Here is a 15099-nt window from a genome sequence, read left to right as displayed (position 1 = left end):
TGTAGGAAAATTCTAGGGCTTTAGAGTGAAGCTAAAAAAGGACATAGACTAAAAGTGACTTGCTCATTTATTAAGACAAAAATCTTCGGTCTGTATTTTTCTAAAATCTCATGGAAAGATTCTCCTGATTAGAAGGCAATAAAACCAAACAGTGGGTGTTTCCAATACTGTGAAAAAAGGTGCACAAAAGGCATGTGAGAATTAAAAGAGTAAACCCAAAACATCCAATAAATCTGCTGTAAAATACTAAACATTTATGCACAATGAAGAAATAAGTATAGAAAATGTGGAGCCTCTTATTCCCCACCATGCTTAGCCTAAATGAAGCCAATCAGTTTTATAAAAGCCTCTCAGCTGCATACAGAAAAGAAAACTGCAGTGCTGTGGGAAACATGCTCAAGCTTATTGTTTGAGAATGTTTAACTGGAAGCTGTTTTCCTTGAAATCAGTGATCTCTCCATGTCTCAGTCTTGCAGAGAAAAACCACAGATTTACTTTAAAACTTAATTTTTACAATTATGTTTCAAATGTTCATTTGTCAGTCAAAATAATTTCTCATGCCAATATTTCATGAAAGTACAGAATAATTTTGAAGACCAAAATTTCAACCAACTCGTATTTTCCTTTGTCAGATCTTCTGAGTTAAGGATCATCTTTAAGAATAAGAGAACAAATTGATACAGTTGCCAAAGTGCAGAAACTTCAAATAAGGGTAAACAAAGCCACATCACTGGCAAGTTCATTTTGGTACTTTTGTCCTGACTGTTGCAAGCTAGTGAACTAATGAGTGCTGCAAACTGTAGCTCTTGTACAAATGCTTTTGTATGTTAAGCACCTCTAAAGACCACTGCTGATGCTGGATTAGTGCACAATCCTTAAATGCATCTTTTTTTTGATAACTAGTTTGAAACAAGGAGTTACATTAGAATCAAATTTAAAAAATTGGTTGATAGACATCCTTTTTTCTTCAACATTATTCCAGGTGGGGTCTCACCAGAGGGAAATGGAGGGGAAGAATCCCCTCTCTCAGCCTGCTGGCCAAGCTGCTTTTGATGCAGCCCAGGGTACAGCTGGCTTTCTGGGCTCAAAGCTCACATTGCTGGCTCGCCTGAAGCTTCTCATCCACAAACACTCCCAAGAAAATACCTTCCCTCCCAGGGGAGGCATAAGTCAATATGTCACATTATTTCATTTCTGAGCATATGAATTACAAGTAATGTCTAGATCTTGGTGTTGCCTCAGTAAGCAAGGTGCATAAGGAAAGAATATCTCCAAGCTGAAGATAACATTTGGGAAGACAGTGCTTTAAGAATATGATCTCTTCAGGAAACATGGACAGCAGTTAACAGCTGCCAAAACTACCTGTTTGGCATAACCACAGTCTATCTCACTTCTCAGCTCCAACAGCTGACTGGAAGGGAAAATACCCTGAAATTAGGGTATGTAATCCTATATTACTACATCCCGTATCTGCGTCTGAGCGTGACACCTAAACTGTACATTCCATTATCTGAAATTTGGGGTTTTTTTCTTTAAATGTTAGCTGAGCTTAAGAAGTGATTGAATACACAAATTAATCCATCAATGCCAACACACTTCCAGTATTTTTTGGTTTTTTTCAATTCTTGTTACACTCAGTTAAGATTAGCATGTCCTTTTACACAAAAAGAAGTATTCAGCAGAAGTTATTATCTGGACACTCTTATGAAACCCATAAAAAAGAGGAGTCTTGCTTCTGGTAGACTCCTCTCCCTCTCCATTCTTATAGAATGCAAAAAAAAATCTCTTATTAAAATGTATACAGTTCTGGAGCTGCTATTGCTATAACATCGTTATAAACAGATGTTCCTCAATACAACCAGTTATTTTCTGTATTTCTTAAGGTTCATTGCTTAACAAGATTTGTGGTGCCCAAATAGAATTAAATTCCAAACAAGATTATGTGTATTTGTTGACATAGTAAGTTTGTGAAAGTAGTGATGCGGAAGACTTTCTTCAAAAAGAGGAAAATTAACACAGAAAATTCCATGAAATAGGTACTTAAAAGCAGATTATTATTTAGAAAGAAAGTTTTATGAGCCAAATCAAACTGTCTTATACAAGAAGCAAAAGCATGCACAACATAAAGTTAAAGAAAAGAAATAGAACATTAAGCTGATGGTGTAGAACACAAAGACATTCTCTGTCTGTAACTGAAGGAATAAACAAAATGACAAAGTATTTAAAATAAAGGCATATTAAAATAGAAGTGACTGTTACTGCTCTGCTAACAGATAAAAGTCTATTTACACACAGACGATTGATCTTACAGGCAACTTTAACCAGCCCATACTGTGGTGGAAGGAAAGCATGATGCAGAACCACTGAAAGGTCAGGTTGGATGGGACCACAGAGGATCATCTGCTCCAACCTCCCTGCCCAAGGAGGGTCATCCCAGAGCACAGGGCACAGGATTGTGTCCCTATGGTTCTTGAAAATCTCCAGTGACAGAGACCCCACAACCTCTCAGGGGTCCAGTGCTGGGTTACCCGCACAATAAAGCAGTTCTTCCTCATATTCAGATGGAAATTCCTGTGCAACAGTTAAAGACAAGTGACAAATTACTTCTGGTCCTGGACTTCAGGCCATACTGGCTTACTTGAAGAAGTGGTAGGTAGGACCCCACAGAGTCAGCTTTGATGGTTCAGAAAAGCTAGCAAGTCATTCAGGACAACCTTCTAATCAAATGCAAGGACTGTCCATCCCAAAACTGAGGAAGACAAGTAGGAGAGCAGCCCAGTTACATAGGGAATATAGGACTGAACTCCAATGCAAAAAGGAGGGGAGAGAAGAATGTGTCAGCAGGGATGTCAGGCAAACATTTGCCTCGCACATAAACTTGGTTTTAGGGAAACCAAATTGCTAGCTACAAAGCTGGTTATTTCTAAATATGAACGTAGAAATAATATCTAATTTTCAGGACTGAAAGAGCTGGTTAAAATGCTTTAATGCTAATTTTCAGCAACATATGTAACTGCTACAACATATTAAAAGTTAAAAAAAGATGACACTGTGCTTAAGTTTTAAAAGATAAATAAAATAACCCATCATAATTATAGGCTTTGTAAGCTACTATTAAACATGGACAAACCGACAAAACAGATCTGACCAACAAGAAGCAACAAAAAGTAACACAGACCAAATCCAGAGACTAATACAATCTATAATGATGCAATAGTGAATGTATTTTGTACATGTGATATTTACAGTCTTTTTAGAATCTTCTCTTAAACGTCAAATGCCAGAGGTATTTTTTATGCATTACCTTAACAATACAAATAACTATTTTCAAATTATTAACCACTTATTATATAATGAGGACTTTTCTGTGGTCTTTAACTGAGGTCTAAATATTCCAAAGATCGTAGAGGTTTCACCTTTCACTATAATGAAATTAACTAGTTTGTGAGGGCTTTTAAAAATACTGTTACAAAAGTTGTAAGCATTAGCAATACTGTAGCCATTTAATTTACTTAAGATTCCTGTTTTTATACAGAAATGATGAAGTACCATGACCTGAAGTACCAGGTGCTGAATTGTATCCCCATTCATCTGTTTAGCCCAGAAATAAGTTCTACACCTTTACAACCAGACCCAAGAGCAAAGGGAGGGGGAAGCGGTGGTGCGCAGTTTGTGAGCACAGAAGCTTCATTTTCACTCCCTCCCATTCCTCACTCAGTGCACGTTGTCTGCAGCACAGACAGCAGGACAGGGCTTTCCTTTGCTTTTAGTTACTTTTTAGCTAACTGAGGCAGAGATGTTCCCCGGACTGTGTTTGATTTTTTTGTTTTCTCGGAACTGTTCAGCCCTGCTGAAAACCCAGAAAAACACCAGGAGCTCCCAGCTGTGGCCCAGCAGGCCCCAGGATGCAGTGCTTTCCAGTGCAGGAGGGACTGACAAGAGACTGAGCAAGCTGAGCTGCAGCCCATACAAGGACACTGAATTTGCCATCTCTTCAGAACAGCAAGAGGTTCCATTGTTTAATGTTATTTATTTTTCCATGTTTGTGAGTGCTTTGCTTGTTAAATAAACAACTTTTTCCACTTTTCTCAAAGGAGGTTTACCTCCCGCACCAGCTGGGGGAGAGGCCACTTGAATTTGCTTTCTGGAAAAGACCACTTCCGAAGTTTCCTCATAAATTTGCCCTAAACCAGGACATACCATTAATCAGGAGAACTACAGCCATAATCCATCACTCCCTAGAATTATAATATAAATATATATTCAATACTTACTTTTAACATGTCTTTGACTGCAGTTCGGCCTTCCTTTCCAAGGAAAAGATGATAGGGGTAAAGCCGGTCAATAACATGCTGGACTGACATCATAGGAAAGGAATCCTAATTCAAATTTTAAAAAATTGAAAAAATTATTGGCTCATTCTATCACCTGCCATTAACCCAAAATTCTTGGGTTTGAACTTAAAATAAGACTGTAAGGGAAATATACAGCTTTGAACTTAAAATAAGACTGTAAGGGAAATATACAAAGGACCACTACAAGCAGTATTTGACTAGATGTCAAAACAGGCACTCCTCAGGTATAATTCATTATAATTTAAGTGTCCAAAGTAGATTAGAAGAACTATGTTCTAAAAATTATTTTCTTTCCTGTGCATAAATGGAAGCTACAGTGACTGGCTCTGATACCTAAAGACAAATATGGCCAAGACAGACAAATCCCACCACAGGTAAATGAGTTTCACAGTACTAGAAAAAAAACCATATGACAAGAAATCTGTATTTCTGTAATAATCTACACATTCACAGCAATTTATAGTACTTAATTTTGATTCTGTTATATTGAACCTTTTATTTTTTTTTACTATCTCCCTATTAGATTTAAGTACTAACTCTTCTGTCAATTGCTGCCTGAACTAGAAACACTTTTGACTATTTTGCTGCAGCAATAAAGAAAGAGAAATGCATTTATGACTACTGAAGACACTCTGCATAAAGCCTTTCCTGGTAGAAAAAAGGCATTTCAAACTCTCTCTCAATTGATTAAGTATAGATTGTTTGCTTCGAAACTGAATTGCAAATTTTTAAGGACTATTTGTGTGAAACACTAGTGGACAACAGTCATTTGACCAGCACTATCTTTTCAAGCCTTCAAAGCAAATAAAGCAATTGAAATAAAATAAACTGATTTTCAGTTATACACTTGGATTTACATAAGCACGCAACTGAAAGAAGAGTTCCTTGGAAATGAAACCAGGAGATGCATATTTTCTGAAATGCGTAATTCAATTTATAAACAGTAACACTATTTATAATGTTCCACATTAAAAAACCCCAGTAAAAATAAATAATTTATTGCACTATAGTAAATGTACAGTTTTAAGGATCACGGAGCCCTTAAATGCATTTTAAAAGTCCTCCATTTATATATAAAGACATACCATATAATTTTTCCACATTATCTCAAATTAGTAATAATTACAATGGAATGTATAAAATAAGCCTCTTCAGAAAAAGACCTTACCAAAAAAAAAAATCCCTTTTGTCAGGCAGGAGTACTCAAACTAAGAAATTATGTTTTGGAACTGTGTGACTCTATGACAGAAGATAAGAAACTTAATAAACTACTCATCACAATGCACTCTCTTCACACTTTTAAACAGACTAACTAAACTTGAAGCAGAGTTTGGCACTGACTCAGCATAAGGAAAGGAAAAATGATGTAGATCGAAATCACTGAGCACAGCTTAGAAATATAAGTGATTAAAACTAATTCTAAAAGAAACAGTTTATATTTACCTAAAAAGACATTTTCATACAATGTTCACATTCTCTAATGTAAAATAAAATGCTTCCTTCACTCCATAGTTCAGATAATAGCTTAGGGCTCATTTTCTTTCTGTTACTCTGAAAGCCATCTGGCATTCATTTAAAAATAATTTTTCACTTTGCAGCTCAAAGAATAAAAATTAGCAATTTATTTCAAAATCCAACAATATTTTTCCCAAAGCCCTTCAAATACTACTTCATTTCACTGAGCTTGAATTTTCACCACTTCTTAATATCTAATGTAGGACCCCTAATTCAGAAAACAAATTCTCTCTGTAAGTATCCAGCACAACTGAGGGGATTGTGCACCACAGTAACACAAGTAATTAATATGCTTTAATGTTAATAATCCAATAAAATATGTAGGAAGTGAAGTGCTGCTGAGCAGTACCATAGATAAAATGACTGCACAAGAGACAGCAGAGAACTATCTAGAGTTCCTTCTACAGACACCTGCACCTTGGAGAGTGGGTCTAATAAACTCTCCTGGCATTTTACCCCCCTGGGTTGCGTTCCTGCACATGAAAGGGCACAAACCCCTCTCTATACAGATCTCATGTTCCTGACTTCTGTCAGGAGGCACCTTCCATGTTGTCTTTGACTTTTTACCATGGAATTATAAAGTCCAAGGGACAAAGGACTATCCAGGAAAGCAGAAAGACTGACCCAACTTTAGTCCTGAGCTGCCTGACCTGTCCCTGTGAACTCTGTGGATATACAATCCCTATTTCTCTCTGGACTTAGCAGTCAGGAAGCACTGCATCTTTGAGACTGCACAGCCTGCGACTTCACATAATTCTCCATTTCTGTTTCTTCTAAATTCACCAGTCAGCCCAAAGACCCAATGTAGGCCTCCTCTCATACAATTTAACTCTTTCCTATGCCCACATTTGTTTTGGGTACTTTAGGGTGTCAGTGGAGAGCAGCAGGTTTCTTTGTAATGCAATCAATCTGACTCACATATGTAACATTAAATACAAAGCACTTTTAACTTGTGGGGTTTTTTTTCTCTCTACTTGCTACCTCAGTGCCATCAGATAAACTGTAGATGTCCTGAAGTCTGGTAAGGTGATTTACCAGAGTGGGTAAAATAAGAAATTGAGCACAAAGATACATATATTTAATAGCAACACAAATCTTATGCCATACCATACTTTTTTCTTCAGTATTATGCTATGTGTTTGGAGAATTTTCTCCCTCAAACTATTCTTAGTGTTTTCAGGTTTTTTTTTTCAAATATTCACATTAATCTTCTTCTAACAACATGAATGAACCAAATCTAATTCTGAGCAATTTTAAACCCATACAATTTCACAGCACATGTATGCACATACCAAAATCTGAACTGCAGCCGATAAGCTGTCTAAAGGAAAATCTGGAAGTCCCAGTGTAGAAGATTCTTGAGAGCAGAGAGTTGTAGCAAAAGACAGGAGCTGAGAAATTCTGCATATGAAAAAGTAATTACAGAGTTTTATACATGCTATCTGTATTTAAAATACTAGAGCATAAAAAGTTAAATATAGTAAAAGATGCTGAAACTACTTCTGAGCGCACACAAGTAAGGTGTGACCGAAGTTCTAAAGCACTAAGGATTCATTATATGAAGGCTGCATAGAAAAAGCTGTGCAAGCATCTGCCCACACATATTAAAAATTTCTTCACTTCTGGTCTCTATACAGTTATAGAGAAACAAAAATAGCATGGAATTCTGAAAGGACATAGTTTCTTCATTCAATTTCTTTTTTTAATTATGAAAAATTACCTCTCTGTGGAAATGTTTGATCCAATTGAATATAACAGCTGAAGATGGTCCTGGAAATAGAACATAAAATCACAGAGTAAATTAATTTTGGCATCATATTGTGGGTCACAGGTCATGATATGAAGCATTCTCTAGCTTTTCCTCTAATTTAGACATGAGGATTCTACTCACTCCTTGACACAAAATTAATTTTATTTAAGAATAAAAAAAAAGATCAAATTCTTTCTTTAATGGGCCGTGCTATGGAATTTACTTTTCTGCTGCAACATTCCATGGCAGCTCTAAGACTTGTCAGGAATTTACTATGCAATATGAAAATATGAAAAATGCACCTCAAGAAAAATGTGTTACTCAAGAACTCTTTTCAGAGATGAGGTAAGTAAAACACAACATCAGAATATTATCTCTAGTCAATACAAATGATCCAGTCTACCACACTCACCTTAAAGGGCAGATGATAAACATCTCTTGCTTGAAATCGAGAGCGGAGGGGTGGATCCAAAGGGTTACCAGAGTATTTAGGTACTGGCAGGCCCAAGGCTATCACTCGAAAATCTTCACTAACCCGAACAATCTTCCATGCATCTAACTCTGATTTGGTATGCTCCTAAATAAATTAAAACAAAGCAACAGGAAAAAAAGAGGCCACATTGCATCATTAAAAACTTATGATGACTAAGCTCCAGCTCAATTAAAAGCCCCAGTCCGTAGCCTAAATGTGGTAATTTCTCAAATGTTCTCGTCTTTCATGCAATAACTAGAGAGACTTGAACTGGTCAAATATGTGGATGATAAAAACAATTTTTTCCAAAATGAACATAGAAAAAATGACTAAGGTATAACTTTCAGACCTTTTTAGAAAGAAAAGAAAATAAACTGTTCACAAAATATATTTTGTTCTAAAGCATTAAAAGTGTGTTACAATGAACAAGGTTTTTTCTTGTTTATTTCCCTCTCTTATAAGTGTAAAGGCAACTAAAATCTCCATTTTAGAAGCTTCATTATTCTCCGTCATTAGGACATTAAATGTTGTATTATGTCAAGTAAAGGATTCTTGACATAAAAAAATGCTCTCTATTCACATCACAGTTAAGTCCTCCCTGAAACTATACATGAATACATTTCCTTCAGACCTAAATGCTCAATAATTATTCACACAGGAGAAGCAAAATTGAACATTAGTTTATATAATACAATAGTTCCCAAACAACAAAACAACAATATTAAATTTAGCATTGTAGCAAGAGATTTATTTAATTCATATACTATTATCAGTGCGCCTGAGGCCCGTAGTTTTGAAACACTTAATCATCCAAAAAGTGTTTAAAAGGAAGAAAGATGTTTTACAACCAAATCTTAGTTTGAATTCTCATTTTAATTTTTTAAATACAATTACATTTTAAAAGCTTGTTTTTGAAATATAATAATAATGCTTCCAGTAATTGCATCTACCAATTAAATACTACAATTTTTTTTTATGGTACTTCAGCACAGCTGGCAACCTAATATGACGGACATCAGTGTCTGAAGGCTTATTGCAAATTTCTTTGCTGTGCCACATGGGTTTGAATCATACACCTAACCACAGGTGTGACAATAGAAACATGAGGAAGCAGGTAACAGACTGACAGGTATGTGACTGGAAACTACAGTACATGGAACTAAGGTGCAAAGTACTACTGAAACTGTCAAAAAATAAAAGGAAAAGGCTGAAGAGTATCCCTCCAAGCAGTGGGACTCAAAGCCCAAAGAAATGAAAATGGCTTAAAGCACTAATGACAGCACACACTGAAATCCATTTCCAATCAAAGGAAAAGCCTCTAACCATTTTCTGTAGTTTAGACTGCTGTTTACATATACTTTTGTAAATTAAAGGCAAAACAGCACCAATATACTGACTGAATATACAAGATACTCATCTTGACCTCATTCTTTTGGTATCCTAATGTTTTAAAAGCTTAGCAACAAGACTACTGCCATGCTGAAGCATTATCTGAACTTCATGGCAACAAGTTCATCTTAAATATCTTTTCACAAGGACATTTTAGTTACTCTCACATTGTGGCTTTCCCATTTTAGAAACATACAGGCTTCATACAAGGTTAACATGGACTACTCTTTTTCATACGTAGACAACATAGGAAAAAAACCACTGAAACCTTGGTGAAATTTCCCCCATTTGACTCCTAAGTACTCACTCCTTCACAACAAAATTCCAGCACTACCAAGAAGAGGAAGAAAAAAAAAAAAAAAATTCAAACAGCATTTCCATACCTGCAAAAGTTTGTCATAACGATCTGCAGACATGAGAAAACGACCATCTTCAAGCTGCATTTCCCTGTTCTCCAGCAAATTGTTCAACACTGGCAGGACGTTCCGCTCAGCCTTCTCCAAGCCTTCCAGAACAAGGATTCTGCCTTCCGTAGCTGCACGAACTGCACACTTTGAAAAAAATATAAAGTCCCCCAACATTTTAACAAACTTCACAAAATTAATTCAAACAATTTTTTGTTGAAAAAGAACCTCCAAGTTCTTCCAAGAACTTTCCCAAAACAACATTTACTTCTGTAAGAATCAACATGACTCTCAGTAGCGGTGGAAGGGTGACACATTCATGAGCTGGAGTTTTACTGCTTAACTATTATGGGGACTGAAAGAAGTTCCAGTATTTTGTACCAACAGCATAAGATACAAAACCTGACAGAATTTTAGACCAAACACAGTGTATATGTACATATATATATATATATATATATATATATATGTCACATCCTTTAATGTTGATGTCACATAATATTCTTTCATTCTTTCTACTATTTTCAGGTAATTTAACACCACCAAACAATTCTGTAATAGCATTTTTAACAGAAAACACAATCAAGGGGGTTTTACCTATTTACATCATATTAAGACATTTAGAAAAAAGTCCAGTATTCCGTTATATTTTTCTGAATATTCATCATCATAATTCATCCTCAGTACATCACGTCAGATTAGAATGTGTGTTGAAACCAAACAGGGATGATGAAAGCAAAATAGGGCCACAAGTAATCAGACTTCTAAAAGAGTAATAAAATTAAAAGGAATCATTTAATTTAAAATTATATTCACTGACTGAGTACGGTCTTCTACAAAACCAGAATAAAAATGCAGCCATTAACTTGATAATCCTTTGAAAACTTAGGGTTAGAAAACGGTTTCTTTTCTACTTTATTGGTTGTTTATATATGGCTGCTTCCTAAGTGGAGCCAAAAGGTAAAATTAACTTCTGTTCCTGATGATTTTGTGCAACTTTGTTACAATGACATTAATTCAAGTACATTAAGTACACTTGATATCTACTATTCATAATTACTGCCCAGTAAAAGACTCTGAAATACAATGCATTCTTGTCTTCTTCTGATTTGCAGAAATTTAAGCTGATAATAATGTGGCAGGTTTGGGCACAGGCAACATTTAGAGGCACCAGAGTCTTTCTTTGCATTCCTATCACATCTAAACACAATTTCAGACACAAGCACAGTTGCAAAGAGAACAAATGAAATCTTTTCCCAGCATGTCTCCTATAAACTCCTACAGAAGAACCTGTCATATAATGCTAGATGAAAATCACTGATGAATACAATAGATGCCAAAAAATAGGTCAGTGAGAAAGAAGGAAAATATGAAAAAGAATAATGAAGAAGCACCAGAATACAAAAATAACCAACCAAAAATTACATATGGAAGCAGACACATAAAAGACAAATGCATACGGATAAAGTAGAAACAAAGATGAGTTCAGCACAACAAATTAATTGCTGCATGGGTTTAAAGCACACAACTGACTCAGACACCCATCTGAGGAGACACAGAAGACCCTGGTTTCAGAGAGGGGTTGGAGCTCAGAGCCACACGGGTTGCCCAGGCTGCTGTTCTATAACACACAGGTCACCACGAGGTGTGGCTTCAGGGGAAGCCAAGGGTGAGCACACACCCGGGTGGAACACTGCCTCCACTCTCTCTCTGGGAGAGGTAGCCAGGACCAGCCATGAGGACCCTGCCCTTCCCATCCCATCCCTCAGGAGAGTGTGGCTCAGGGTGATGAAAGCAGCTGAGCCCAGTGGAGCCTGGCAAAAGCTGAAGCTGGCACAGAGCCAAACCTCAGCAGGTGCCAGTGCAGGAAGTGGCCCTGGGGAATGAAGTGGCAGCAAAACCAGGACAAGAGGAGCTCAGCCCAAACCAAGCCCCAAAGGCAGGGACTGGTCAAAAGCCATAGTGCCATATGGAACAGAGTCCCAGCAGAACTGTCCAGAAACAGGTGGCATGGCATAATGTGACCTGGCTTTCAGGGGGTTGTCCATCACTGCTCTCCATTGTCTCGGAGCTAGGAAACACTAACTGAGGGAGCTCTCACCATCTTGTCTTTGTCTGGGCAAACCAGAACTAAGGTGAGGTGGTGAACACTTTTTGTATGTAAAGCACCTTTTTTTTTTTTTTTAAACCTTTGTTGCTAATATTGCTGCTTTTACTGCGCATTTCTTATTCCATTGCTGTTTGCTTTCAGTAAATTGCTATCTCAACCCACATCTTGGACCTTGTTCCTCTCTCACTAGAGGGGGAAGGGAGAAAGGAGAAAGGGGAAAGGCTTATTTGCAGTTTAATTTCTATCTGGTGTTAAACCACCACAACACTAACCAGTAAGACAAATCAAGATACTTCTGTGCAATTTAGAAGCATAACTAACAACTGGCAAATGAGCCATGGAGTAAACTTTTCACATCACTATTAAGATGGAAACAATTCCTAATTATTAATACAACTAATCTGGATTCAGGCAAACATTACTGAAAAAAAGCACTCATAAATCCTAGCACAGATCTCCAGATCAAGTTCCCTTCCTAAAAAGACAACACTTTTATATTTAGCCTCATAATCAGTATCCGAGGAACCTAGAATAAGAATAAATTCATTAAACAAAGACTAAACCTCAGATTATTTCTCTTCCACTGAACAACTAATTCTTCAAAAAAAGCAATGAATTTTTTTCTTCCTTTGGGACATCATACACTACCTAACTGGCAATATAAAATTACCTCTCTCCTCATCCCATAAAATGTGTACAAAGAACAAATTTTCTACTAACATTCTTCCCTAGGAAGGTCATTGGTCATGCCAAAAATCTGCTCCAACCTGCTTGAATAGAAAACCTGAGTCTCCAGCAGACAGTCCAGTACCTGGCATGAACAAAATGCTATTTTCTCTAAATGCAGCTTGGAGACATAGTCAGAACTTGTTTTAACAAACAATTTATTTGCCAAGCTGGTTGGATTCTACATATTATAAGTCTATGAAGACTTTATGACTGATTTTTACTAGTCAGAGGAAAATACACATTCTGTTCATATGGTTTCAAAATATTTTGAGTATCCATAGAATCTTGTTGACTCATGTTGAGACACACACACACTATGGATGTGTTGAAGTAACAGGCTTCCAGTACTAACAAAAACCTCTCTCTTGAACTGGTATATTAAGAAAATCTGCTGTAGGGATAGACAGCAAATTTAAGGAAATGTATAACAATCATTAATTTTGAGAAAGAGAATGCTCTCCATTAGCATTGCAATCCAGAGAAGCAGCTTACTACATACACTGGGCTGACTGCTGATCATCAGCTTACAGGATCCAAATTTAAATTTGTTCGAAATTTTAAATCAAAATTCTATTTCTCAGGAAAATAAAATTTCAAATTATCTTTGCCTACCTATATGCACCTTTTACGATCAGATTCAGGAAAGGTTGAATGCACAACCACAGTTTTTTATTTCCTAATCAAAGACACCTCATAACAATGATACCACCACCACCCCCTGGGCACTAATTTACTCCAATGTTGTTTCTTCCATTTTCAAAGCATACCTGAATATACTGGATTCCCTAGAATACAATGAAGTAAGTGCACACTTTATCTGCCTCTGAAGTTTTTGTGTAAAGTAGCCTAAGTCTGCTCTTAAGACTGTTAGAGCTGAAGTATCTCTGATTCACACTGTTTCTGCATTCTGGTTGGTAATGAGTAGTAATTTTTTCCAATAAACTAGGCAACCTCTGAAAACATCAGTTTTAGCTGTGCATTGATGGACTGGTATGGGAGCTAAAATGCATTTAAAAAATCAGAGGAAGGAAACTAAGTTTGCAATCTGTCACTGAAAATTATTTTTAAAAATGCTTCCAAGAAACAAATCTTCACAACTCCATAATGAGAACCCAGAGAGAGTTGCACTGACTCCCTCTCTCATTAGTTTTGTTCACTCTAAAAGTCTAACATAAACCACAAATTTGACGGGGGGGGGGGGGGTATATAATGTAACCTTGTCACTAAATCTGAGATTAAACATTCATTCTTGTTAAAAGGTCAAGAAAGATTTGTTACAAGTTTACTTGCAGATTTATTGTCACTGCAGCAAAGGGACTATTTTGCTCATCAGAGGACAGATGCTGCTGCCTCCCACCTGTGCTGCCAGAGCTCGGGAAGGCTGGTAACCTGGATACCTGCTCCAGGGAATACCTGCAGCTACCAGAGGCTGGGAGCAAAAACACTTCACAGAGCATTGCTCTCATTGTAGTGGCTTTATGCAACAAATACATTATGCAGAATGCTTACAATGGTTTCACACTGCACCTACCAAAAAAAAGTTATCTTTAAAGGCAAAAACACCTTAGGAACAAGACAACTCTAGGCAGCCTTTCATTGACTTTCCTGTAGCTGAATTATGGTGAGCAGTGCAAAATATGAAAATGCAGAAAGCTGTAAACCCCAATTTTGACATAAATCACAGTGTATAAACATATGGATGAAGTTACATAGTGTCAGAACAGGAAGGACAGAAAAAAGCTCACCACAATGCACATGCTGAAATGCAAAAATATCGGAGAAGGAAGACATTTTTACATAGCTTACCAAAATAGTTTGTAAAGCCACAAGAATTTTAACAGTATAGTTTTCACATACCAGAACTGAAGTGGTAGTTCTTTTCTCTCAGGAAAATGCTTATTGCACACCAGAACATTCTGGTTGTCCTGAAATCCATGAGGAAGGTTCTTAGAGTTCTTGGAGTTCTTGGGGAACTCCAAAGAACTTTTTTCAGATCTGGGCATCATTCAGAATATGATGGGCAGACTATATTTCAGAACAGTTTTATAATTAAAAGGCTGGAAATTGCTCAACAGTAACCAATAACTGTGTCTTTTACAGGAGCTACCTCAAGGTACAATTTAGGATTTTTTTAGATGATGACTTGCTCCTGCTCTGAAATCTAGATCCCTGTAATGACATGTCAAGCACAGCAACCGTAAGAACACAGAAAAACAACAGTACAAGCAACTCAGTGAACACGAGAACAAATGAGGTAAGGATTCTCTGCATCTGCAGCCTACATTTCAGATGTCCCTTCCAATGGAATATCTTGTTCCCACCACCCACACAATATCCCACACAAACTCATCCACCCAATTCTTTCCAATCATGTC

At 36.8% G+C, this 15099-nt stretch overlaps 1 protein-coding gene across 1 annotated transcript in view; it reads right to left on the bottom strand.

Moving 5' to 3' along the window:
- The window catches only part of VWA8 (von Willebrand factor A domain containing 8), a 191082-nt gene that overhangs the window by 143731 nt on the left and 32252 nt on the right, over nt 1-15099 (bottom strand). The window contains exons 5-9 of the mRNA XM_005487303.4: nt 9865-10032; nt 8033-8197; nt 7591-7640; nt 7163-7271; nt 4275-4379 (exon numbers count right to left, since the gene is read on the bottom strand). Coding sequence (XP_005487360.2) covers nt 4275-4379; nt 7163-7271; nt 7591-7640; nt 8033-8197; nt 9865-10032 — 597 coding nt within the window. The remainder of the gene's footprint in view (nt 1-4274; nt 4380-7162; nt 7272-7590; nt 7641-8032; nt 8198-9864; nt 10033-15099) is intronic.

Source organism: Zonotrichia albicollis, chromosome 2 (genome assembly GCF_047830755.1).
Source record: "Zonotrichia albicollis isolate bZonAlb1 chromosome 2, bZonAlb1.hap1, whole genome shotgun sequence".
Classification (NCBI taxonomy): domain Eukaryota; kingdom Metazoa; phylum Chordata; class Aves; order Passeriformes; family Passerellidae; genus Zonotrichia; species Zonotrichia albicollis.
The sequence above is the reverse complement of the archived record's forward strand: the minus strand, read 5'-3'. Positions and strand labels throughout refer to the sequence as shown.